This window comes from Carcharhinus amblyrhynchos, chromosome 13 (assembly GCF_965287045.1).
Source record: "Carcharhinus amblyrhynchos chromosome 13, sCarAmb.v2.hapA, whole genome shotgun sequence".
NCBI lineage: Eukaryota > Metazoa > Chordata > Chondrichthyes > Carcharhiniformes > Carcharhinidae > Carcharhinus > Carcharhinus amblyrhynchos.
The window spans coordinates 55,966,838-55,991,976 of record NC_137336.1 but is presented as its reverse complement, the minus strand read 5'-3'; the positions used below and the strand labels follow the sequence as shown (position 1 = coordinate 55,991,976).

At 42.5% G+C, this 25,139-nt stretch overlaps 1 protein-coding gene across 3 annotated transcripts in view; it reads right to left on the bottom strand.

Annotated features, from left to right (window-relative positions):
- Positions 1–1,060: 1,060 nt before the first annotated feature.
- dbn1 (drebrin 1) overlaps positions 1,061–25,139 on the bottom strand; it is a 218,756-nt gene continuing 194,677 nt past the window's right edge. For 2 of the 3 annotated variants that reach the window (XM_080201122.1, XM_080201121.1), the window contains exons 11-15: positions 20,263–20,385; positions 10,446–10,589; positions 7,181–7,899; positions 6,168–6,252; positions 1,061–1,437 (exon numbers count right to left, since the gene is read on the bottom strand). In XM_080201122.1, coding sequence (XP_080057248.1) covers positions 1,373–1,437; positions 6,168–6,252; positions 7,181–7,899; positions 10,446–10,589; positions 20,263–20,385 — 1,136 coding nt within the window. In that variant the 3' untranslated portion in view covers positions 1,061–1,372. The remainder of the gene's footprint in view (positions 1,438–6,167; positions 6,253–7,180; positions 7,900–10,445; positions 10,590–20,262; positions 20,386–25,139) is intronic. The other variant, XM_080201123.1, reaches the window with a different exon arrangement.

Genomic DNA, 25,139 nt, shown 5'->3' with positions numbered 1-25,139 from the left:
AATGGTGGCTAAAGGATTAAACTAGACTCACAAGTATCGCCTATGCCTCCAGTAAACCACTGAGGTTGCTAGCAGCTTACTATGGGGAGGACCGCTCATTCACAGGCCGATCAAGGGAAAAGGGTAGGGGAGGGAATCCTGTCCTTGCCTCTGTTCCTCCCTCACTGGTGACTTTCCCTCCCCACAATCCTCATCCCATCTCACTTACCTCTCTCCAGGGGTCAAGCAGTGATTCCTAGTGAAGGCCCATACTTGTATTTGACAGTAAGGCCTACCGTGCCAGTGGCACTGTCAGGATTGAAGAGCTTCCTGCCACTTACTGGCTGGCTGTTTTTCAGGGTGGGGTTTCTCTTCTACTTAATGTGATGGGAGGTTTGATGCTGTCCAGACAAATGCCTGATTAAATGATAATTACGTTGACAGTCCTGTCAAAAAGTCTCCAGGGTTTCCACCAGTTTTCCAACCAGTAGGTGGTACCCCTATTGCCACATTATACTCCACCTATTGAGTCAATATGAAGCCTTCCAAGACAGTCTTTGTAAGACATCCAAATAGAGTTGCTTAAGCCATGCAATCTCCATACTTGGAGAGAAAAGAAAATGAGTTATTTGATAAGACAGATTTTTGTTTCTTGGTTTATCATTGTTATCTATTTAAGGCAGGGATCAACAGATTTTTGGATACTAAGAGTATCAGAGGATATGGGAATAGTGCAGGAAGGTTAAGTAGAGGTATGAGATCCGCTATGGTCTTTTTAAATGGCTGAGGAGACTCAGGGGCCTGAATTGTACCCAGAATTGTGACTATTTTCTATTTTGAGGATATAGTAAAAATGATAATTACTATAAACTATTTAATATGTTGTAATAATATAAGTCCTTTTGCTTACTGCTGGTTCTTTGATCGAACTATGTAATCAGTTCCATTCTTCTTTCTCCCATAGCTCTTTAAAAATGTAACAGATTCCATGGGAGAAGAGAGAGAATGCATAAAAGAACAAGAAGAGTAAAAAAAAAATCCAAGATTGTGATCCACACAAATGAGGACATATTTGAAAAACTGGATTTTCAGAAACTGTTTATTTTCATACAACAGCAATTAGCATTTCACAAAATTTGTGCTTTTGAAAATGGTACTTGAAAAGCAATTGGTGATAGTTAACACTGCTAGTCACATAATATCAGCTTCAGCAGACTATACCTAGCAGCTGTGAGTGGAATTAATATACAATAAGGTTAATTTAGAAAATAATACATTCAAATTATTACAATTAAAAATAGTAAACACAGACTAAAATTAAAACTTAGCAATTTTTGTCTTTCATTTACTTGAAGCATAATTGTCGTACTGGAGAGCATCACGCCAAGTGAAATCAGTCTGCAGGAGAATGGTCTGGATCTGTGTCAGTGTCGTTATCGCAATAGGTAATATCAATTTCTATAAACAGAGGGGAGAAATAGGAAGGTGTTACCATGGTTACACTGCAGTCATGTAAACAATTTATTTATAAAATTCAGGCACTTAAAATCAGCATTGATGTACTGATCTAGGATACAATGCGTGCTGACCTAAGTTTTAGATGGACACAGAATGGTTGAAAGGCGGCACGGTGGCACAATGGTTAGCACAGCTGCCTCACAATGCCAGGGACCCGGGTTCAATTCAGCCTTGGGTCAGTCTCTGTGTGGAGTTTGCACATTCTCCCCATGTCCACATGGGTTTCCTCTGGGTGCTCCCACAATCAAAAGATGTGCAGGTTAGGTGGATTGGCTGTGCTAAATTGCCTCTTCGTGTCCCAAGGCTATGTGGTAAATGTGTGGGGTTACAGGACTGGGGAGAGGACCTGGTTAAGATACTCTGTCAGAGATTTGGTGTCGACTAGATTGTCCAAATGGCCTCTTCTGCACTGTAAGGATTCTATTTTATGATTCTATGATAATAGCAACAGGGGATATATAATTTATATTTCAAATAGAGTAAAGGAAGGACATTGGGACAGAGGCTGTACAACAGAAGGGGTAGAAAGAGCACTAGAATAAACAATAGATGGGGAAAGGGATAGAAGGGGGAGAGTAGTTGGATAGACACTGTGGAAAATTGTCTCATAAGCAGGAAATTTTATGAATGCCAGTAACAAATTCAAAAAAGGTTTACAAAAATCATTCATTTCCATTCTCATCATCTGGTTCAAGGTCACACTGTTTTCATCCTTTTGCAGGCCACAACTTTTGCACTATCAATGGTTTCCAAAGACAAAGACAAAGACAAAGAACAACACAGCACAGGAAACAGGCCCTTCGGCCCAACGAGCCCACGCCGCCGTCCCACTGTCTCAGTGACCTATTCATGATTTTAGTCTACGCCTAATGTAGGAGGATCAGGGAGGTCCAATATGGGGACAATTTGTTACCCAATCAATCAGCCTAAAAGCACATCTTTGGGATGTGGGAGGAAACCGGAGTACCCGGAGGAAACCCACGCAACCACGGGGAGAACGTGCAAACTCCCACAGACACAGGCCCAAATCCATGTGTCCGCACAGCAACAGAGATAGTCCCTGAGCTGTCATGTTGCCCTCGAGATGGTCCAGTTTAAGCACACTAACGACATGAAGCAATAGGCAACTCCCGAAGCAACGTCCAAGAGCAGCCCACCACAACCTGCCGCATGCATGCCCCTTGCTGGACTTAAATGCCTGTGGAGACAAAAAATTCATTATTAAACAGGCAAAGACTGTAACATCCCTGAGGCAAAAACGTAATCCCAAGCCTACAATGTTTAGTAAGGCCTGCTATATCCCCCTATATGTAGCCCACTCATGTGGCTGTCTAAGTTACTCTTAAACAACCCTAGCGTGTCTGCTTCCACCACCTTACTCGGCAGTGCATTCCACACCCCCACTACCCTTTGCGTGAAAAACTGCCCTCTAATATTTGTCTAATACCTAGCCCCCCTCACCCTAAGCCCGTGACCCCTCGTTCTATCCATTTCTAATAGCGGAAAAAGCTTACCACCATTTACTCTATCTATCCCCTTCATAATCTTATAAACCTCTATTAGATCCCCCCTCAGCCGACGTCTCTCAAGGGAAAACAGCCCAAGTTCGTTCAATCTTTCCTCGTAAGACAGCCCTTCCATACCAGGCAGCATCCTGGTAAATCTCCTCTGCACTCTCTCCAGGATCTCTACATCCTTCCGGTAGTACGGCGACCAGAACTGGACGCAGTACTCCAAGTGAGGCCTAACCAACGTTCTATACAACTGCAACATCAGACTCCTACTCTTATATTCTATACCCCTTCCTATGAAGGCTAACATACCATACGCTTTCCTCATCACATTCTGCACCTGCACCGACACCTTCAGGGACTTGTGCACTTGCACCCCCAGGTCTCTCTGCGTATCTATACTCCGGATAGTTCTACCTTTTATCGTATAACTCCCCTCCACATTATTCCGGCCAAAGTGCATCACCTCGCATTTCTCCGGATTAAATTCCATTTGCCATCTATCTGCCCAATCTACCAGCCTGTCTATGTCCTGTTCTAATCCATTCTCCCCATTTCAATATCTTGCTTCCTAATTCATATTCTTATGCTCATTATTCTACCCACAATATATTCCATTACCCTCAACCATCAAACAGCCTACTACCTTTCCCTTTTCCAATATCAAGTCTCTAATTCAAAATAAAATCTCTTAACTATTAGGAGCCCTTTTACTCAACCAAGAAGCTTCTTGTGGACACCTAAACCTAACATTTCAGAAAGGGTCAAAGCTTGGACGTAGGCAGTTCATCAGCAAGTAACATTGCAGACACCTTTCATTCCCAAATGTTGTATCCCACTCTCTGCTTTACTCACTTTCTGTACTTCTACTTCACACCTTATAACATGAGATAGTGATTCACGGTAAGCAAGTAATCAAATTTAGTTTTTAATACAACGACAATAAATGTGAGGACATTGCAAATATAAAATCGTAGATTGCTCATATTCTCCTGTGCATATCATCCATATCTCAAACAGATTATTGTTTGTCTAAAAATAGCACAGAGCAACAAATGTTCATATCTAAATTTTGCAGAACAGGAAATGCACTTCACTCTATCAGTTCATCGCTAGCTGTGGCTAAAGTCACCTCACTGTACTCTGATTTTATACTTGATTTAAAAAAAATACAATCGTAAAAGGGGTTAGGGCTCCTTGAGTTTAAGCTAAAAGCAAGCTCACAGATGAAAAAAGCAAATGGGAAAGGTGAATGTTATGCTGGGCTTCAACACAATAGGTGAGAATATAAAAAACAAATGCTACTGCCATTGTAGAGACTGCTGATGAAACCTTATCTGAACAATGCCTTCAGTTTGACCAGCTTACAGAAGGGTTTCTTGGAATAAACAGGAATCCCGCCATGCTCAATTGTTCCATGGTTCATGTGATTCACAATGGCTGGCATTCACATTGTGCCTTTAACATAAGAAAGAATGGCCCAAGGCTTCAAAGAGGTGTAAGGAAAAAATGAACACTAAAGAACACAACTTGAAGTTTAACAGTGCCTTTAACACAGGAGAACATCACAAGGTGCTTCACAGAATGTTATCAAACAGATTTTGACACTGAGCTATATAAAAAGAGGATAGGACAAAAGGCCAACTGCTTGGTCAAATAGCCAGGCTTTTTGCAACATCTTAAAGAAGGAGAGGTAGACAGGTGGAAAGATTTAGGGAGGGAATTCCAGACCTTAGGTCCTTAGTAGTTGAAAGGCCATCAATGGTGGAACAAGTAAAATCAGGGTTATTAAAGGTCAAATTGGAGGAGCTCAGAGGTCATGGAGGGTTGTAGGAAGAGGTTGTAGAAAACATCCATAGATGTGCAGGTTAAGTGGATTGGCCATACTAGGTTCTCCTTTGGTATCCAAAGGTATGTAATTTAGGTGGATTAGTGGGGCAAATACTTGGGGGCACGGGGATAGGGTGGGGGTGCGTCCCAAGTATGGATAAGACGTAATGTTGGAGAGTAGGTGCAGACCTGATGGGCTGAATGGCCTCCTTCTGCACTGTAGGGATTCTACAGAATGGGATAGGGCATGGACTGAAAGGCTGGGGGTAAGGAGGACCTGCAGGAACCAGTCCCTTTCAAGAGGGCAACCAAAGTTAAACAGGGGTTGCTGATGGAGGTTCCTCATGCCACACCCTTGCCTTCCCACCTGAGAACAGAACAGTTACTCCTCCCCTTCCCCTGAACTCCTCCCACCAGCTCAAAAGTTGAGGGTGGGCTGGAAACAGCCCTTAAATGGTCATTAATTAGCCACTTAATGGCCTCATTGGGGCACAGGCAGATTGACTGTCCCAGGCCTTGCCCATCTCAGCTTAAAACTGCTGAGAGATTGAGTGAGTGAGTGCCTGGTGGAAAGGTCATCCAACAAATGTTACAGCCACCTCTCGCTTACAAACCCACCAGTGGGGAAATGCAAAATTCTGCTCCTGGGTAAAATGGCACAGAAAAGAAACAGCATTTTGGAGGAATGCATATTAAGGCTAGAAAAGTCGACAAGGATAGGGACTGGTGAGGTGATGGAGAGATTTAAACATAGGCTAGGCTGACATGATAAGAATTGAAAGTCTGAGGCATTACAGGAGCAGGAGACAATGATGGACAGGTGAGTGGGGCTGAGTGTTGGAAAGGATCTGGAAGCATAGTTTTGAGTGAGCTGGAAGTATATGGAAGGTGGATGATGGGTAAGGTTGCAAATCTCTAGGATTAGCCTAGATGCCCTAGGAATCAAAGATTAATCTTTAGACCATTGTGTGCAACCCTGGAGAAATTGTGTTGTTAAAAATGATTTTTTTTTTGTCATTTTCTTTGAACATTAAGCAGATATAAAAATTTTGAAAATGGCGAAGAAAACATTGTTTGGCTGACTGTCAGGCATCACCAACTTGGCAATAAATCTTTTTGTTTTCCAATTAGCACAGGGTGGCAGTGCATCACTGGATGGATTAGTCAACTAATTACTGAGAGTGGGGTCAATTCATGTGATGAAACCTCTAGGAAGACATTTAATTAAACCTAATGCTAGGAAGGTCCATAGGATGTGGAGGGATTGAGAAAATGTTATCATGTTAAAGAAAGCATACAAAACATGTCGGGAATTAACCAGTTTCTCACCTGGTATTTTGTTGGCATTTTCCTCTACATGTGATTGGACTTTGATATATTCATCCTGTGATTGGTTGAAAAAATCTTGAACTGCCTACAAAATAGAAACCGTAAAATTAGGGAAAATTACAAAGTGCAGCCAGGTACTGAACTCAACCTAACATCATGTGACTAAAAGGAGGTAGTGCTTTCTAGGCTTATTTGATATGACAGCAAGGATTTTACAACTTAAATTTTACTCTCTGTTGTAAATTCTTGCCTCCAACAAAACCACTTCCATGGAGAAAATAACTTAATTGAGGTGTTCATATTTTAGACAAATATGGAAATTTAGCCCAGCAACCCTCCCCTGAGTACACATGGAATCTGCTTTATTGTGTGACGTTAGTGCTCAAAGGAATGTCAGCGCTCGAAAGACATCCAAAAGCAGCAGCAGACACTCTCATGTCAGGTATAATATGCTCAGAGCCAAAGTTTCCTTTACCCTTTGTGACAATGTGTCTGAGCTTTAAGATAACATACCCAAATACACCAGTACAGCGTTTCTTCTACTTCTCATTCCAGAGACACCTGTAATCTCTCAAACTAATTGCCAATGTAGTGCCAGATCTTACAGTTACGTGCTGTCAGCTCACACCCTGTGGGAACTAAGCTGAATCCTCCCTATTCATTTCAAATAGGACCCTGACTGTCATCAGCTTTGCTGTAATCAAACAAATCAAAAGGACACGAAGGCTGATTACATGAAGCACTGTTTTTGATGAGGTTTTATTGATAGTAATGTGATCTGTCCTGTAGTGTTAACATCTGCAACCTGTGCGCCTGTTGTGTGAAGTCCTGTGTGCTGCTGGTGCATTATGCTTTATGCAAGCTCAGTCAGCATGCCACATTTTGGAGCGAAAATAAAGGAGTTAAACTTGAATTTTATACCATTTGCTGTAATTTAAAATCAAATGAAAATGTTTCTTACTTTTGCACATCAAAATCCACATCACTTCTGTGCCTGTTTCATCCCAGCTTACCTCAGCATCTTGGGGTTTGGGTAGTTCCTGTATTCCAAAGCAGTAGTCTTCACTCATCTGTTGTGACCCTTCCAGTTCTATGAGGCTTGGCAGGTTCTCCCACTGCTGTGAATCAAGACAGTCTGGAGGTGGTGCTGGAAGACCTTCATTGCCATCAAAACACAGTAAGTTATCTTCTTCAGCTTCCCCACAGCTCGGCGGTTGTTGTGGCCCTAGCTCAGTGGGCCCTGATGCTTCAGGTTGCTCTGCTGATTCCTGGAAGTTCACAAGCAGTTGGCTATTTATTTCAATGTCTGCATGTGTTGACACAACCTCATCCAGCAGTGGGCTTTTCATATTTAAAACCAGTTCCGTTTCCTCAGCACTGGTGTAGATCAATGGCTTCTCTACCGGCTCACTGTTGGATTTTGATGGTAGCTGATCTATTCCATTGGCCTCCCAAAGATCCAGCAAATTCTCATTCACTTGTGGAAAATTCTCAATCACTTGTGGATTCCCAATGTCCACAAGATGTTGTTCCGCAGTACTTATGAAGCCTGCCTGATCACTGTGCACTGAATCTTCAGTATGTACAAAGCTGGGTGCCTCAGGCCATACAGGGTTTGGTGTGTCTATATCTACAAGACCAGGTTCCTCAGTATAACTTGGCACATTCCATTCTGGCACTGGCTCTTCATACTGAATGGGCGGTTCTTTTGGAAAGTCAAGTGCTGTCTTGTCTGTATGGGACAGAATGGAAACAGAGAATGAGACTAAATCAATCAACGTATTGGTAGATTACAGGTAAACTAATTAAAAGTACAAAACTCTACATGAATCCATATACTTCTTTCTTCTCCTATATCCAAATGTTGCTATCCACATCATGAAGCAGCACAAGCATCAACACTGTGCATTGGTCCCTGCTTGGAGCCATACCACTAGCTCCCTAATTAAGCTGCATTCTTTGTCACAAAGAAAAACGAAAAGTACAGCACAGGAACAAGCCCTTCGGCCCTTTAAGTCTGTGCCAATCATGATGCCTTAACTCAATTAAACCTTCTGCGCTTCCGGTCTGTACCCTGCTATTCCTTCCCTATTCATGGATGCCTCTTAAATGTTGCTAATGTGCCTGCTTCCACCACATCCTCTGGCAGTGTGTTCAGGCACCCAGCACTCTCTATAAGAAAAACCTCCCCCCTCACATCTCCCTTAAACTTTCCCCCTCTCACTTTGAACCTGTGCCCCCTTGCAATTGACACTGCCATCCTTGGAAAAAGCCTCTGACTATCCACCCTGTCTATGCCTCTCATAAATTTGTAGACCTCTATCAGGTCTCCCCTCAGTCTCCATCTTTCTCGTGAAAACACTCCTAGTTTATTCAACCTCTCCTCATAGCCAACACCGCTGAGACCAGGCAACATCCTGGTGAATCTCCTTTGCACTCTCTCCAAAACTTCCATGTCCTTCTGGTAGTGTGGTGACCAGAACTGCGTGCAATACTCCAAATGTGGCCTAACCAAGGCTTTAAATAACTGCAACATGATTTACCAGCTCGTGTACTCAATGCCCAGCTGATGAAGGCAAGCATATCATATGCCTTCTTCATCACCTTGGCCTCCTGTGTTGCCACTTTTAAGGAACTGTGGACCTGCATGCACGCCCAGATCCTTCTATATGTTAATGTTCCTAAGCGTTCTGCCTATTACAGGATAATTCATACCTAAGTTTGATCCTCCAAAATGCATCAATCCACATCTGTCCAGATTAAACGCCATCTGCCATTACTGTGCCCAAGACTCCAATCTATCTATATCTTGTTGTATCCTCTGGCAATCCTTGGCACTATCAGCAACTCCACCAATCTTTGTGTCATCAGCAAACTTACTAATCAGACCACTCACATTTTCCTCCAGATCATTTATATATACTACAAACAACAGAGGTCCCAGCACTGATCCCTGACGAACACCACTCGCTACAGATCTCCCTAGCTAAAGGCAGATATTAGCATCCCATTATCGTCAGACAGAATTATACTCCGACTGTTTTCTCTTTGATCTATGTACACTTCCTTCAGAGTTATACACTACTCCCTCTGCATTCAGAGATTCTCTCCACCAGTCAAAGTCATTCACAACTTCCTTCTGCATTTATAACATACATAGATTATCTATCCACAGTACAAGCCACACACTGCTCCCTCCATTCACAGTTACACACTCATTACTTTATCTGTTATACACCATCCCTGATGAGCAGAATGCAGCAGCCTTATTCTACAACTAACTGTGCGCTCCCCTAAAACTCAATCAGAACTGCATACCAACTGTAAGCATACTCAACCATGTCACTCATCTTAGTCAGAGCTAATAACTGCCCATTCTTTCTTGATTAGAGCTGTATGCTGCTCCTAGATCCAAGTCACAAGTCTTGTTCATGTTATTGTATGTCAGGGTACTTAGATTCTTTTTCCCTAATGTAAATACATGTCATTTTCAACAGCAGTGGTGAGAGCCCACAGACTTAAATTGCAACTGTAGATTCTCTTGTACCCAGACAGGATCTACAACTTTCATCAACATCAGTGAAGATCAGAAGTGTGATTACAAAATAATTATTATGATTGCCAATCAGCCACCATGAACTCAGAAGAGTCTTTCAAGGTAAAGGCTAAGAAATATCACGCAACCATTACAGACTTTGGAACAAGAAATAGACATTGGGTGGCATTCCTCCACTTTGAGACTAAGTGCGATGATGGTGGCTCTGGTGGTGCCTGTTCTGCTGCAGAATGGCAGGACCCACGCCAGATTCAGCATTAATTATTCACAGACGGGTTCCCCTCTGATTCTCCTGGCAACTGATGCATTTGCCTGCCCTCAGCTGACAGGTTCAAAGGTCCCTGGGTCATATTCAGAGACCAGACTAGCACACTTATATCACACTCTTCCACTCACCAGTCTTCAGCAGATCCTTCAAAACCCCAGAACCCTAGAAGCCTTAAGAAGTAGGCAACAAGGGCTTTTATTTCCATATTTGGGGAGTCCAGGTAGGGCTACCGGCACATTCTCTATCCCAGGGATGGCTCAAAGAGCCATCCACACCTCTCCAGCCTGGTGGGGAGAGGGGGAAGGGGTGCAGACTGCATTGTCCAGGAGGTCGGTGTGGCTCTCACCCTCCCAGGAAGAGAATGAATAATTTCATTCACTCCACCGGTCCTCTTTCAGCTCCTTCCACTCAAACCACCCAATTCCATATGACTGAGTCCATTCTCCAACTATACCTGTATCCCGGATTAAACTTGGAAGCTCTTCTACTTCAGCCTCTTCATTCTCCTCGTATATTGGTGTTGCAACAATACTCGACTCAGGGGCATTGAAGGACGTTACATCTTCCAGTCTAGTTGATTCAAATTGTGTCTGGTAAACTGTTATAAGAGAGTTGAGTTCAAAGATCAATATAAACCCAAAGCAACAGTCAACACACAATTTAAGAAGAAAGACTATTAAATATAACTTAATGCTTTTAAAATCCACAAATTGTTTTGTCAGTTACATCAGCAAAGAATAATTTTAATTTTTGTAGAGGAGGATTAGAAACATTCATAAGCACTTGATCTTAAAAATCAAGAAATGATTAATGCTTTACACATAAAGGTGGGATGGAGCAATTATACTGATTTTCAGAGAGAAAATGCTTAAGTTGTTAAGCTATGATTAAACTACTAGAATAAAAAAATCATTCTTTAAGTAAGCTGTGATAAAGGGCATTTACTCTTTGTAACGATCCAGCAACAAATTCAACAGCAACTATTTAACATGTAACTACAGTCATCTGCTGTTTACCTATAATTAAGAAATCCTACACAAGTTAGAAATGGCACGATTTAACTCAAGAGATGAAGCCATCAGATCTTTCCTCTGGGATGCTAAGGATGTTCTTTTATAAAATTCCCTGCTAGGGGCACTAACTAACTGAGAACTGAAAGGTTTCACTAACTTTTTCACACGCTTTTGCCTTTAATTAAAGGAAAATCAACTTTCTAGCTGCCCATAACAAGAAATGAAGCAGAGAATCTCCTTTCATGTGCTAGATGACCTGAATGGCTCTGTCATAGCTTTCTATAGAAGGCCTACTCAAGTTACAGGAAAGTGTTCTTTTCTCAGTGAACCAGAATAGGAGTCATTTTAAAAGATAGAAGTCATTCAGGCACAGAAGCACACATGAATGACTGTCAAAGGAACCTCAGGTTTGAGGGTACAGTCAGGTAGATGGAACTGCTCTTGTGGAACATAAAAGAAGTCAATAGCTGGAGCTAACCTTCTGAGGCACACAGGATAGATAAAAGTGTGGAACTGCTTTTCAGGAAGTCAAGAAGTTGGAACTTAGCTTCAGATGTACAAATGGAAGACAGAAAGATGGAACTGTTTTTTCAGCACATGGAGAAAGAGGAATTTACTTTCTGAGGCAAAGAAGAAAGTGGAACTTACCTTGCGTGGCACTCAGGAGACACAAGAATGTGGAATTACCTTTCAGGTAGACAGACGATAGGAATGTGAAACGGCTTTTCAGACACAGGAAAGGCAGAAATGTAAAAGTGTTTTTGTGGCACACATTGATGGCTTGAAATGACTCATCAACAGAATTTTAAAAACCAGAATCTTTGGAACAGTTTAAAGCTTCAAGTGACCCACATGTAAACATGTAGAATAAGGAGATATTAATTTTGCAGAGTACCTCATGATAAAATAAGTGATGGAGGGTTGATTGAACCTACTCAGTTGCATGAGAACACTTTTGTTAGAAATTCCTAACTCACCAGCCACCAAACTTGACAAATGATTACTTTCCATTTTAGAGGAATAAATGAAGCTGGTTTACGAAAATCTTTTGCTGCAATTTTTACTGAGATTTGGTTTGTGAACACTTTTAATCATGCTCATTATCAAAAGTATATGTACCGTATCTTTAGGAGGTTCCACACTTATATTGGAACAATCTTTTGAATATATGTTTCCATCTTCAATTAATAGGGTAGCTTTTGCAGTTAAGAGTCTCGATCAACACTGAGCAATCATGGCTCCTTTAAATGAGATTTTAGACAGGTTCATGAGCCAGAATAACTCACTCTGCCCCCACGGGGGCGACTCTCCTAAAAAAATTAGCAGGACAAATGGTGTAATTTATGATTGTTTTTTCAGTGGGAGCTCAGACTTGAATCTTCCACATACTGCAATGCAGAGATCATAATCATGAATATCATTAAAAGTTCGGAGGGGTGGGGGGGTTATTCGCGCCAGAGGCTGACAGTTGTGGAACTCTGCACATGCGCAGTGACCCCAATCTGTCAACATCCCATTTGCTAGCCAGTATGATCGCTGGACAGACCAACAGCCTGGCATTGCTGCCTCTCCAGCACTTCCAAGGTCCAACTGTGGCCCCCCTTTTCCATTCCTAGGCCAGCCCCTAAACCCCGCTCCATCCCAGAGTGCCCCCCTCCAGCTCCGCTCCCCCCCCCCATCATCCCCCCACATTGGCAGACTCCCTCCCCATGGGAGGCAGACCCCCCTGGGAGGCAACGACTCCCAGGCTGTACCGATCGCTGGTTTTCCTCCAGCCCCAACCAATCCTGTCTGCAGAGTGGCAGCATGACCCTCATGATCATCCCCTAGGGCATGCCCCAGCTGACCTCACCCCCTATGCCCTGCCCCCTTGGCTCTGTCCTCTAGACCTGCCCCATTGGCAATGCCCCTAAGCCCTGCTCCCTGGGCCCCATCCCCTAAGCCCTATCCCCTTGACACTGCCCAGTGCCCAGTGGGCAATGCCAGTGTGCCTTCTGGGCATGGGCACTTTTCTCCTTGGGCAGGGCCAGGGTGCACAGGCTGACACTGCCAGGGTGCCCAAGCCCAAGCGTCACCATTCTTTTGTGGCCTGACCCCCCCCACCAGGGACCCCAATTGCCTCCCTCCAGCACAATCTCCCGCTAGTTCCCCAAAAGTGGGGAGCTACTGTTAACCCTGCCGGAGTAAATTTGTACTGGTGGAGTGTGAGATATTATGAGGCCCAGAGAATTCAGTCCCAGGCCTGATAATTACATTCAAATCACATTAAAAATAGATTAAAATTACTTAACTGGTGTTCCCGCTTGTTTCTTCCATGTCCCCAACCTCGCTGGATATCCAGCGGTGGGAGTTGCGTATGCACTCCTGAATCCTGTGAATTGGCACACACGTACACCTCCCAGCTCGATGTGCCAAAAAAAAGTGGGTTGGCATGGGAGAATTGTTCCCTACATCTTTGGCCTGCTCTGAAGTAGTATGTAATCTAAAGTTTTTAGTCACAAAATGCCCCCTGCTGTGTTTGATTTTACTTATGGTTGACTGCAATAGCCTCACGGCTAAATGCTAATGAACGTTCATACAATACTTCGAGTTGTCAGATGATGGAAATCTATCCTTGAATGGATCAATGGATGACTGCACTGACACGTGTGTGAAAGCTGAGCCATGAAGTCCTGGAACATTGAGAGTTCTGATTTGCAGAAGGTCCTGCGTTAGATGATTTCAGCTGGTGGGGTGCTCGTAATACTGTGGCGATTGTCCCTTTAGAGGGCAACACAGCAGTGCCAAGGGGATAGGGCTTAGGGGATGGGGCCCAGGGAGCAGGGCTTAGGGGCATTGTCAGTGGGGCAGGTCTAGAGGACAGAGCCAAGGGGGCAGGGCATAGGGGGTGAGGTCAGCTGGGGCATGCCCTAGGGGATGATTGGTGGGGGTTGGGGGGGTTCACGCTGGTTTGAGGGACCAATTGAGAATTGAGAGTGGGTAATCACTCCAGGGAGTAGAGTCCTATCTTAGGCAGAATACATTTCGAAGACAAGTAGGGACTGGGCAGCTAGGAAGCTGCCAGCCTCTACACAGTTTTTCCTTGTTAATACATAACTTTTGTGTTCCTGACACAGTCTGTGGGCATGCATCATCACAATGGCATTGAGGATGGAATGATTGATCATTCTGCCTGTGGCCTGTCACCTATCAGTATCCTGTTTTAATCAAACTCTGAGATACTCACCCGAACACCTGTCTTTGGGCAAACAGACCCATCTGAGATGTTGAGGTATTGCCTGATTTTGAGGGTTGGATATGGTGCAGACCTGAACTGGCCAATGTAGTTGGGGGCTTAGAAATGTATAGAGGCAAAAAAAAGAGAGGATAACTCTCAGAAGCAAGAGCTGTGATTTTGAGTTTGCAGAAACGTTCAAAAAAAGCAGAGTTGCTGCAGAATTTTTTTGAACAGAAAAGGATAGTACAGAGAGCAGTGTTTAAAATGAAGAGGGAAAAATGCCCCAGGGAGCTGCAGTGAGTTCTTAAAAAGTGCAAGAAAGAGGCTGAGATTGCTGGACTCACGATCTGAATGGAGCCTGCAGGGGGTCTGGTGGTAGTCCCGGCATGGAGGGACCACAGACAGCGAGCTTCTGAAGCTCTGGGGAAAAGAGAAGTCCCTCGCCTGTTTTTTTCCAAAAGGTTACAAAGTTTTTTTAAAAAAAGGACCGAAAAGGACTATGCTGGATCTCCCATTGAAACTGACAAAGAAAACTGGCTCACTGGAGAGAGGAGGGAGAATGGACTCTCCATGCAGCCAAAGGAAAGAAATAAGAGTTGCAGAGATCACCAGAAGGGCTTTCTACCAGTAGAAGAGAAGATTAAAAAATTTAAAAGAGGTTCGAAAAGGAGCAGCCAGGTTTCCTGTCAAAGCTTCATAAGCACGGGAAATGCACATAAAGAGACAGTTAAAGAAGTAGTAGTAAGTCTCACAACACCAGGTTAAAGAAGTAGACAGTCGTAAAGCAGTAATGCTTTTAAAAAGGTAACGCACTTAAGGTGGTAATACCATACCACCTTAATGTGGCAATGCACTTAAAGCAGCAACTACAAGAAGAAACAAGAGGGTGATGTGCAGGAAAGTTGTAGAGGGTGCAGATAGAGGGCAACTCTTAAAAAAGGTCCATGAGTAACAAAGACTTCAAGGAAGAGACAACAGAAGACCAGAAAGAGGCAATGAACACTTCACAGAGGAGGCAACAGAAGGAGGAAACGAAAGAGGCCAGAAGAAGGGCATTGAAAGACTCTGGAAGGAGGTCACCGAAAGACGCCAGAATGAGGGCACTGAAAGAGCCCAGAAAGGCAATGAATGATACTAAATGACCAAATGAAGGATATTGAGAGATCTGCAGAATGGAAACAAGTCAATGCTTCGGAGACAGACCCAATTAACAGTGAAGGCAAAATGGGTTTGACTGAAGTTAAGACAAGTAGAAGTGAAGGTTCCATTTGTGATATTTATGTGCAATGAGAACTTGATGGATTCCCTTCTGAAGAAATACAGAAATTAAAAGACTTCAAAAGAAATTAGGAACTGCTGAACGCAAAGAGGAATCAGCAAAAAGATGTTAAAAGAAGATGAAATAACTGATACAAACTTGGAGATAAAGAAATTGCAATAAATTTACAAAATGAAGTCAAGGAGAATTTAATGAGACAATATAAGATATGCTGAAATGGATTTTAAAAAAAGCTAGAAAATAAAAGCAAGTCCGGCAAAGAATCGTATCAGGAAAATAAGAGCTTGAAGAAGGGAAACTTGACAATAAGGAATTAACTGAAGATGTAAAAAAAAGCATTAAAATTGACAGCAGAATCAGCAATTCAGACAGAGAAAGAAACTGAGATTGTGTGTGAAAACAAGATTGCTGAAATGAATGCATAGGCAGTAAGCCTACATGGAAGAGCTCCATGCAAGACTCTGGCTGGAATTCATCAGTCGCACACTCCCTGCTACCACTAGCAGCAAGCATGGAGAATTTGGCACTCATCTAAATCTCCGTTCACAGCAGCAGGACCAGATAATTCCAGCTGTGGGTGAGGTAGGAGCATTCCGTGCCATATGTGGAACTGTACATAGTTACAGCCTACCAATAAAAGTGTTTATTTTTAGACATACAAGCTTCAAGACCGCATCAATGAGCCACCAACATTGTAATGCTAAAAAGCCCATATTAAGTACATAGTCTGACACAGTGCCATAATATGAAACTTTGGTAGCGGATTAAGTTAGATCTCTGGAATTATTACCTCAGTGACTAGAATCCTATTGTACCCAGTAGACATGAAAGGACGCATCATTTATTAACATGTGGATCACTTGAGGAGTAGAGAGGTGCTCCAGCCATCAGTGCTGCCATCAAGATATGTTTTTGAACCTGCAAGCACTGAGGTACCTAACTGCCTGATCGACCTGTAATAGACATAACTGATGTCTCCAAGGAAGCAAGTAGTAATGAACCTGGGCCAGAAGAGGTATCCATTATTTGCAGTTCTAGTTAATGTTGATCTGGTGGAAGCATCTTGGACTACAAAATTACACTTCTCTACAAGAAAGAGAACAACCCCTCAAAGACTCGATTGATAATTGTCCAATGCATGTGTATAATGTTTACTGAGGATTTGGGCTTGAGTAACTTGATTATTGAAGATTATATACGGGAGTTAAAGGGGGAAGAATGCGGGCTTTCAAGAGTAACACAGCAGAAGTGGGTCACTTGGCTTGCGGGAAAAATTGGAACTGAGAGTGGGTAATCACCCCAAGAGGTGGAGTTCTCTCTTAGGCAGATATCATGTAGAAGACATGTAGTGACTGGGGATGGTCCAAGGCAGCTGGGGGCTGCTAACCTCTGTACAGTCTTTCCTTGTTAATAAATACCTTTTGTGTTCCTGACAAAATCTGTGAATGTGCATCATAACAAATGCAAAATTAGCTTCACTCTCACTGGACTTTGGGCAAGGGAGGAAATCAGGTTTGGCCATTACCCTGTGACACTTGCAAGTGAGCTTTCAATTAAAGGCAGAGGCTGTCCAGGCTGTGAAACTGCAACAAATTAGTAACTGATTCAGACTTATTATCCAGACTGCCATATTAAAAATGGTTGCTTGGGCAAGACACCAGGGTGAGGTGCTGTCCATCAATCTACCTAAGCATCTTTAGGATGGAAGGGATGAAAAGAGCTCAAATCCAATGTATATATTTCTTTTTAAAATACAAGTGATTAATTTTAAGAATTCTTCTTTGTTCCTTGTTCATTTTGTGTTTGTTTCCAAATATGCCACATGAAAGAGAAAAAATAGTAAAGAATTTCTGTGCAGTTTCTCCAATCCAGATCAGTGGAACTACCAGGTAAACTACCCAAATGGTTAAAATTCCCATGTACTCCAGTTCAACACGGCTTCTTTCAATCTTCCACAGATATTAAATTGGAAAATTAGAAGAGCATTGTGGAAATTCTTTCATGAAACACAATATTGAGCCATGTTACACTGTGTTTCCCAACAATATCCATCCTTCTGTATTTCCAAGTTCTGCATGAAGAGCTTCTTGAAGAGCACTTAATCCATGATGCAAAAACATAGCTACATAACATGGCATTCACTGGTGAGGCGCAGACAAGCAAATAAACTGCGGCTTTGCATAAATGTAGGGAATGCATTTAAAAAAGGAAAAAAAGCATGCAATGGATTTCTAAACTGTAAACAGGCTAGCCTAGACGTTGAGGAGTAAATGAGTAATCTGTTCTTTAGCCTGTGTTGACACACACACGCACGCACACACACTGCATACACAGTCCATTATTTCTCTCCAGTCATATCCTAGCTATGTTTATCTTCTGTTTTCACACATCTAAGAATGTGTAAATTACTGGCTTAATATAGATCTTTTTGTGTAGCTCCCTCCTGTTTTGCAGATTCCTATGGGATGCTTGCAGCATTCCCTTACTGTAAGCAAGTAGACATTCAGCACTTGATTTTAGGCCTCTGATGACATCAGGCCCTAAACAGTTACTAAGATGATATGAGACTGGTCCAGGTCCATTCATTCTCTCGTTTTTCTTTCTTCTTGTGGGCTAATTTTAAAATCTCCCCAAATAACCTGAACCACGATATGTCATACATTTCCATTTTCAGTTGATAGTCTATTATTCCAATGAGAAAGCATTGAATTGCAAAGATGAAAACAGTGAAAATCAATAGAGTTTGGGTACTACTGCTCTTCAATTTTAACATAACTTAATTATATTACTGAGTTACCTCATATGGTGCTTTTGATTTAATCCCTCTTTGCAGACTAAGAGTTATATTTTCTGTAACAGTAACCTACCATTCTCTTCCCAATTGGATGGACCTTAATAAATACAAGGCTAAAATCCCATGCTTATTCCTGCTATATATGTGACAGCATAAACCACTTCTACAGAGAGAATTATTATAGAAGTTCCCTGGTTAATTACCTTCCAAGGGCAATTAAGAATGGACAATGACACACAATTTCATAAATAAATAAAAATAAAATGTATGGGGCCATTTTGTGTGAATCAGTTGCTGGCAAAGTCATCAAGGCAGATCTTATTAATTCTTAAAAAAAAAATGAGTAACTGTAGATCCCGCAAACAGCAATGAAAGAACAGGATGGTGACCTAGAGTTTCCTCTATGCAATCCAGAAGTTACACCCAAGTTTATGCCCATATCCAATGTCAGATTTCACCCAAGTATCCTCCCAATCTCATTAGAATATGACCAAATTTAAAATGGTGTAAATCAGTGTAAACAATTGAGTGTAAACAACAAAGAAATGCCAAACCCACATTATGGCTAGGATTTCACAGCCCTGCCATTGGGTGTCTCCCCTCCCCTTCAGCAGATGTGATAGGCCATTTTAAATTGCTGTTTACTTTGGTGGGACTATAAAATTCTGGCCAATGTATTTCATCTATAAGTCTGAAAAATTAAAATTTTAACTCATTTAACCATCATTCATACACAGTTGACACAGCGAGTTTTAAGAACTTGCTGTAGGTGACACTTTTCAATTTTTAATGTGACTTATATGTTGCCATTAAAAGAAACAGAAAACACAGAGCTTATCTCAGGGAGAAAATATTTACTGTAAAAAATGCACCAATATTTGAAACTAAAAAGACCTGAACTTTGGCTTTTCTTGCTGTGGAGTCTGAAAATTTGGATTCAATGTTGAGGCAACTTCCAACAAGAGCAATTGATGGAGACTCGCACTTCAGGGGGGCATGGCCCGCTCTGTGGCAGTGATTTGTTCAGGTTAAAAGTCTGATATAAAAGACCAAGATGGCATACGTTCAATTTTACCCAAACTCCGAACTTCTAAGTTGTTTGCATTCGGATTGAGTGCATCTGGGCACAAGTGTGGAGAAAATTACAAGCCAATCTGCGTTGGAGCTACTGGTTGAGGAATAAATGTTGGTTCAGACTAAAGGAGAACTAATTTATTCTTTCAATAATATCATGAGACCTTTTGCATCCCTCCAATTCCATCTACATTTCAAAAGAAAAAGTTGGAGTTTAATGAGTTTTCAAAATCTTGTACAACATCCTCAGAATCCTTGATTGTACACTAACATGTCTCTATTGCATCCAGCAGTGTTGTCCCCTCTTTCCAATCAGGATCTGCTGTATTATGGATACTGAGGTGGGTTTCACCTTGAAGAATCTGGAGTGCTGGGAGAAGAGGTAGATGTCAATCTTTTGTACTCCTGTTTAAAGAGCTCCAAGATTGTCTATATCTTTACCTCCCACTGACACCTCTTTCAGAAATGAGGACTTTTCAGGGACAGAGTTCACTTTACCTTCCTGAGCCTCTGGCCCAAAGCAACAAGAATGGGATCAGAGTTGTAGTATCATTCTGTAAATGTAGAGCTGCTTATTGAGCTGGATGAAATTGAGAGACAGGTCAGATTTGGCAAAACTTGACACTTTTGTTCTATCCTATTCCACCACCCAAACCACAAGAAAGTAGAAAATATTCATCCCATCTGTCATTGGACAACTGAAAGAAGTTTCAGAAACACGAGATAAGAATACATTCATTAAGATTAGAGACTCAAGACACATTTGCTTTATACATTATGTTAGATGGGTTCTAGCAGTGTCTGGAGTCTTTCAAGAGTCCCCATATTTTATAAAGTGCATGCTTCTATTCCAAGAAACATGATACTCTATATTTTATTAGAAAGTATACATACATGAGGGGAAAGACTGGAAAGGGATATGGTTAGCGGCGATTCGAGGGCAAGGGGATCTCGGAGGGGACCATGATCGCTCGGGCAGACTGTGCTGATTCTTAAGGAAAGGACTGTTCACTCGACCTGTGGGGAGAATGTGTCACACCAGTCAGTAACACACAATGCCAAATAGCTAAGAGGTTTAAGGGGGTAGCAAAAGGGATTGATGAGGTGAGTAATGCAACCAATACAGTGTAACCTGCTTATTGTCATACCATCTTAAATAGCTAATAAAAATATTTTGATTACCAGCCAATTTCCATGTATTTCTATAGGTGTCTGTTCAAACACTATCTAATGTCACAGATTGGTCAATGTAACTTAGTCAACCAGAATTACATCAACTTCAGATAAATATTACACTTCTAAACTGCTCCTACCTAATTGAGAAAAGTTATTTCATTATTACTTGCATCAAAATGCACCCAAACCAATGAATCAAAAATCTTTTTTAAGTACTCTTTCCTCCCTTTACAACCCTTCCCCTCTGCCTTGCAACATTTTACTATTTCATCTTTCTCACATCCTTGTGCTCATTGGGCAGGATCTTCCAGCCACGCATGCGCGAAACTGGAAAATCCCACCTGAGGTCAACAGACCTTTTATGATCTGCCTCTCACCTGCTCCGATTCCCAGGACAAGTGGAACGGGAGGATTCACTCCATTATCTGTTTGCTCATGTTTGTTTTCTATTATGTTTGCTTTTTAACCATATTTCCTTTCTATTCGCTATGTATCGCATTTCCCAACATCAATTACTTCTCATTTCATGACCCATTGCTCTCCACAACCCCCGCCCAATTACATCTCTTGTGCCTATGCTACCATCTCTTTCTGTCTTCTCTTTCTGATCTGTTTGCTAAGCTTATCCAATTCCTGAACCGTCAAACATTGCAAGTTGGGTATGATAATAACATGGCTCCACTGTACTAGAAATCATCAAGTCCCTTCTGGCAAATTGTGAGCATCTGTTCATTGTGCAAAACAATGAGCTGTTTTATTTTCAAGATAGCACTTGAACAACTTTGGGAGAGGTGTGGTACTTGTTGAGAAGGGAATAGGGATTTCCGAAAGACGTTAGTCAAAAAATGTAGATAAAAGAAAAACCATTCTCATCAAGATTCAGGGAAGACTCTGGGTTTCATCTCCATCCCTTTGATTCTTCCTGCAAAGTTTAATTAGAGCAGCAGATGGCTCAGAGATCCATAGCATAGCAAGTTCTCAAAAAAAACACTACCTACGGATAGGCCAAAAAACACAAACATACCAGTGAAAAAAAACAAGATTCTCTATTTCTCTCTGTTAGTCACAATTTTAGCCCATCGGATCAATATTGCTCACAGTGTTCAGTGCAGACTTCATGGGGCATGCTGTTACCTAGAGCAATGAATGCAGCCTGAAGTAAACAAACAGCTTAGTGAATGAAGTCTGCCACTGTCTCAATGTATGATTGCTGCAGATTGATAGCAATGAGTGAGTTTTAGCTGTAGCAGACCATTAACTGACAAATGGAGTTGAGTTGGAATCAACTCACAAGAAATATGATTGAGGCCAACACAGTGCAAATGGACAGATTTCTGATTCATTAGACATGAATAACAGCTTGTCATTGGTAAAACATGGACCATACATAACCAGAATATAAACTTAAATGACAAGTGAGCCGACTGGTGTATTTTGTTTTTTTCTACTGCACTTAAGTCCACGTGATCAGCCCCTGCTGATGGAATTGAACAAGTATTCCAAGTGCAAACACTTGATGTCTGAGTTTTGCAAGGTGGTGGCGGGGGTGGGGGGGGGTGGGGGGTGGGGGGGTGGGGGGGAGAGCATCTTACCAAAAAATTGCCGAATGAGCATGAAAACAAGACTGAATTGCACCCATTTTTTCAGCAAGTTTTCAGACATGATATTATGGCATTTAGTGCAAAAAAAGGAGCAAAGTGTAATTCACGCAAGTAAAGGGAGTGGACAGAGTTTATTTTTGCCAGAAAGCCAATTGCTCACACTAAAGGGTGCTACTGCACATGCACAGATCTGACATGTTCTGTGTAACAGAATAATGAGAGATCTGTCACACCCCCATCCTCCAATTGCTGGCCTCCCCAGTTGATTGCATTCCCCACCCCACTGGATATTGCCCCTGACACACCTATGCCCAGCCTATTGCCCCCACCACCCCCCACAACCTGGTTGATCATCATCCTGGCCAATCATTCCCCGCACCCCCGCCCCCACCTACCTGAACATCCCCCACCTCTCCCTGATCATCTTAGGACTTGCCCTCATGATGGCCACCCTCCCCTTAGGTATCACCACCATCATGGCCCCACCCCCTTGGCACTGCCCAGTGCTCAGTGGGCAGTGCCAGCATGCCCAGTGGACAATGTCAGGGTGCTCAGGGTCCCAGACTGGCACTGTCTAAGGGGCACTGCCTCCCCCCCACTTCCCTGACTACCAGCGGGCCTCAATGGCCTCCAGTTCTACCAGTGAGGCCATCACGACAGGTCCCCATTGATGGGGACCATACGTGATCCTTGTTGGAGAGGACCACCACTGGCGAGGTCATTAAAGCAAGTAAGCCTGGACAGCAGCATCTTGGGATCATTATGAACATTTAAACATTGATTTAAACATTGAAATCAGCCTGGGAAGGGCATGAAGCTGATCACGCTGGAAATCTTGAGTCGCTAAGATCATGAGAGGCAAGAAACTGGGCGTGAACCTGGTTCTTCGCCTCTCGCGCAAGCTTACCAGTTTTCCCTGCTGATCAACTGGAGTGACAAGCTGTTAAGATTGCCCCCCCCACCTCTTGGTTATAAATATAGTCCAAGATAATTGTATCCCATGTGCATTTACCTGCCACCTACAGATAACACACATAACTCATTCCAATTTTTTAATTCATTCATGGGATACAGGCATGACCAACAAGGCCAGCATTTAATGCCCACCTCTAACTGCCCTCAACAAGCTGGTGATGAACTACTTTCTTGAACTGCTACTGTCCATGTAGGTCCACCCAGTGATGTTAGGTAGGGTGCAAATCCAAAGATGAGCAGATTAGGTGGATTGGGCACACTAAGTTGTCCCTTAATGACCAAAGATGTGTAGCTAATGGAGATTACATAGGGTTCCTGGAATAGGGTGGGGGAAAGGGCCTGGGTGGATGCTCCATCAGACAGTCAGTGCCGACTTGATGGGCCGAATAGCCTGTATCTACACTCTAAGGATTCAATGGCTCTATGGAATTCCAGGATTTTAGTCCAACAGCAATGAGCGACCAAAAACATATTTCCAAGTCAGAAGATTTGTGACTTGGTATTCCCATGTGCCTATTGTCCTTCTTTTTGTTGGTCATGGTTGTGGATTTGGGAGGTGCTGTAAAAGTATTTGGTGAGCAGCTTGTAGGTGGCACCCGCTGTAGACACTGTGTGCCAATGATGTAAGTAAATTAATGTTTAGGGCAGTGTTTGGGATGCCAATCAATCAGGCTATTTTGCCCTGGATATTGTTGAGATTTTTGAGTATTGCAGGTCTCTATTCAACTAGGCAGGTGGAGGATATTCCATACACTCCTAACTGGTGTCTTGTAGATGACAGACGGGCTTGAGGGAGAGAGGAGCTGAATTACTCTTTGCAGAATTCCCAGCCTCCCTAGTCACAAGGTACATTTGGTTGATCTGTACAATGGTGATCCCCAGGATGTTGATGGTAGGGGAATTCAGTGATGGTAACAGCATTGAATGTCAAGAGGAGGTGGTTCAACTTTCTCATGTTGGAGATGGTTATTGCCAGCACTTGTGTGGTGCAGATCTTTCTTACCACTTATCATTCCAAGCCTAAAGGTTGTCCGGGTCCTGCTACATCCAAGCACAGGCAATTTCAGTATCTGTGGGCTTGCAAATGGAACTAAACGCTTTGAAATCAAAACATCCGCTTTTGACCTTGATGAAGGGAAGACCATTGATGAACATCTTTAGCTTCTGTAATGATGTCATGGGGCTGAAATGATTGGTCTTCAAAATCCACAGCCACCTTCCTTTTTGTGATGTATGACACCAGCTAGCAGAGAGATGTCCCCCTGAGTTCCATTGACTTCAGTTTCATATAGGCTTTTTGATGCCACACTTAGTTAAATGTTATCCTGATGTTAGGGGCAGTCACTTTCACCCCACCCTGGAAGTGGGATCTTTTGTTCATGTTTACGCCAAATTGCATTGAGATTCAGAGCTGAGTGGTCCTGGTGGAACCCAAACTGGCATTAGGTTATTGCTAAGTAAGTGCTGAAATTGGTAATTTTGTCAGCAACACTTTCCATCATTTTGCTGATGATTCAGAGCAGACTGATGGAGCGGTAATTGACCAGATCAGGTTTTTCCTGCTTTTTTGTGGATTGAACATACTTGGGCAATTGGTCGGGTGATTTCCGGTGTTGTAGCTGCACTAGAAAATAAACTAGTTTTGGACAAGTCTTCAATACTACAGCCAGGATATTGTCAAGGCCCACAGCCTTTACAGTGTCCAGCATGTTCACCATGTCTAGATATCATGTGGAGTGAATTGAATTGATTGAAGACTGGCTTCAGGAGGAGGAAGAGACTGATTATCCTCTGGGCACTTTCCACTGAAGATTGTGGCAAATGCTTCAGTCATGTCTGCTGTTTTTGCTGGGCTCAGCGATAATTGAGGATGGAAGCTTTTCTGGAGCTCCTTTTCTGATTATATGATTAACTGTTCACAACAGAATGCAATAGGACTACAGAACTCTCATTTAATCTGGCTTTTGGATTATTCTTCTTTAACTGTTTGGCAAGCATGCAGTCCTGTGTCATAGCTTC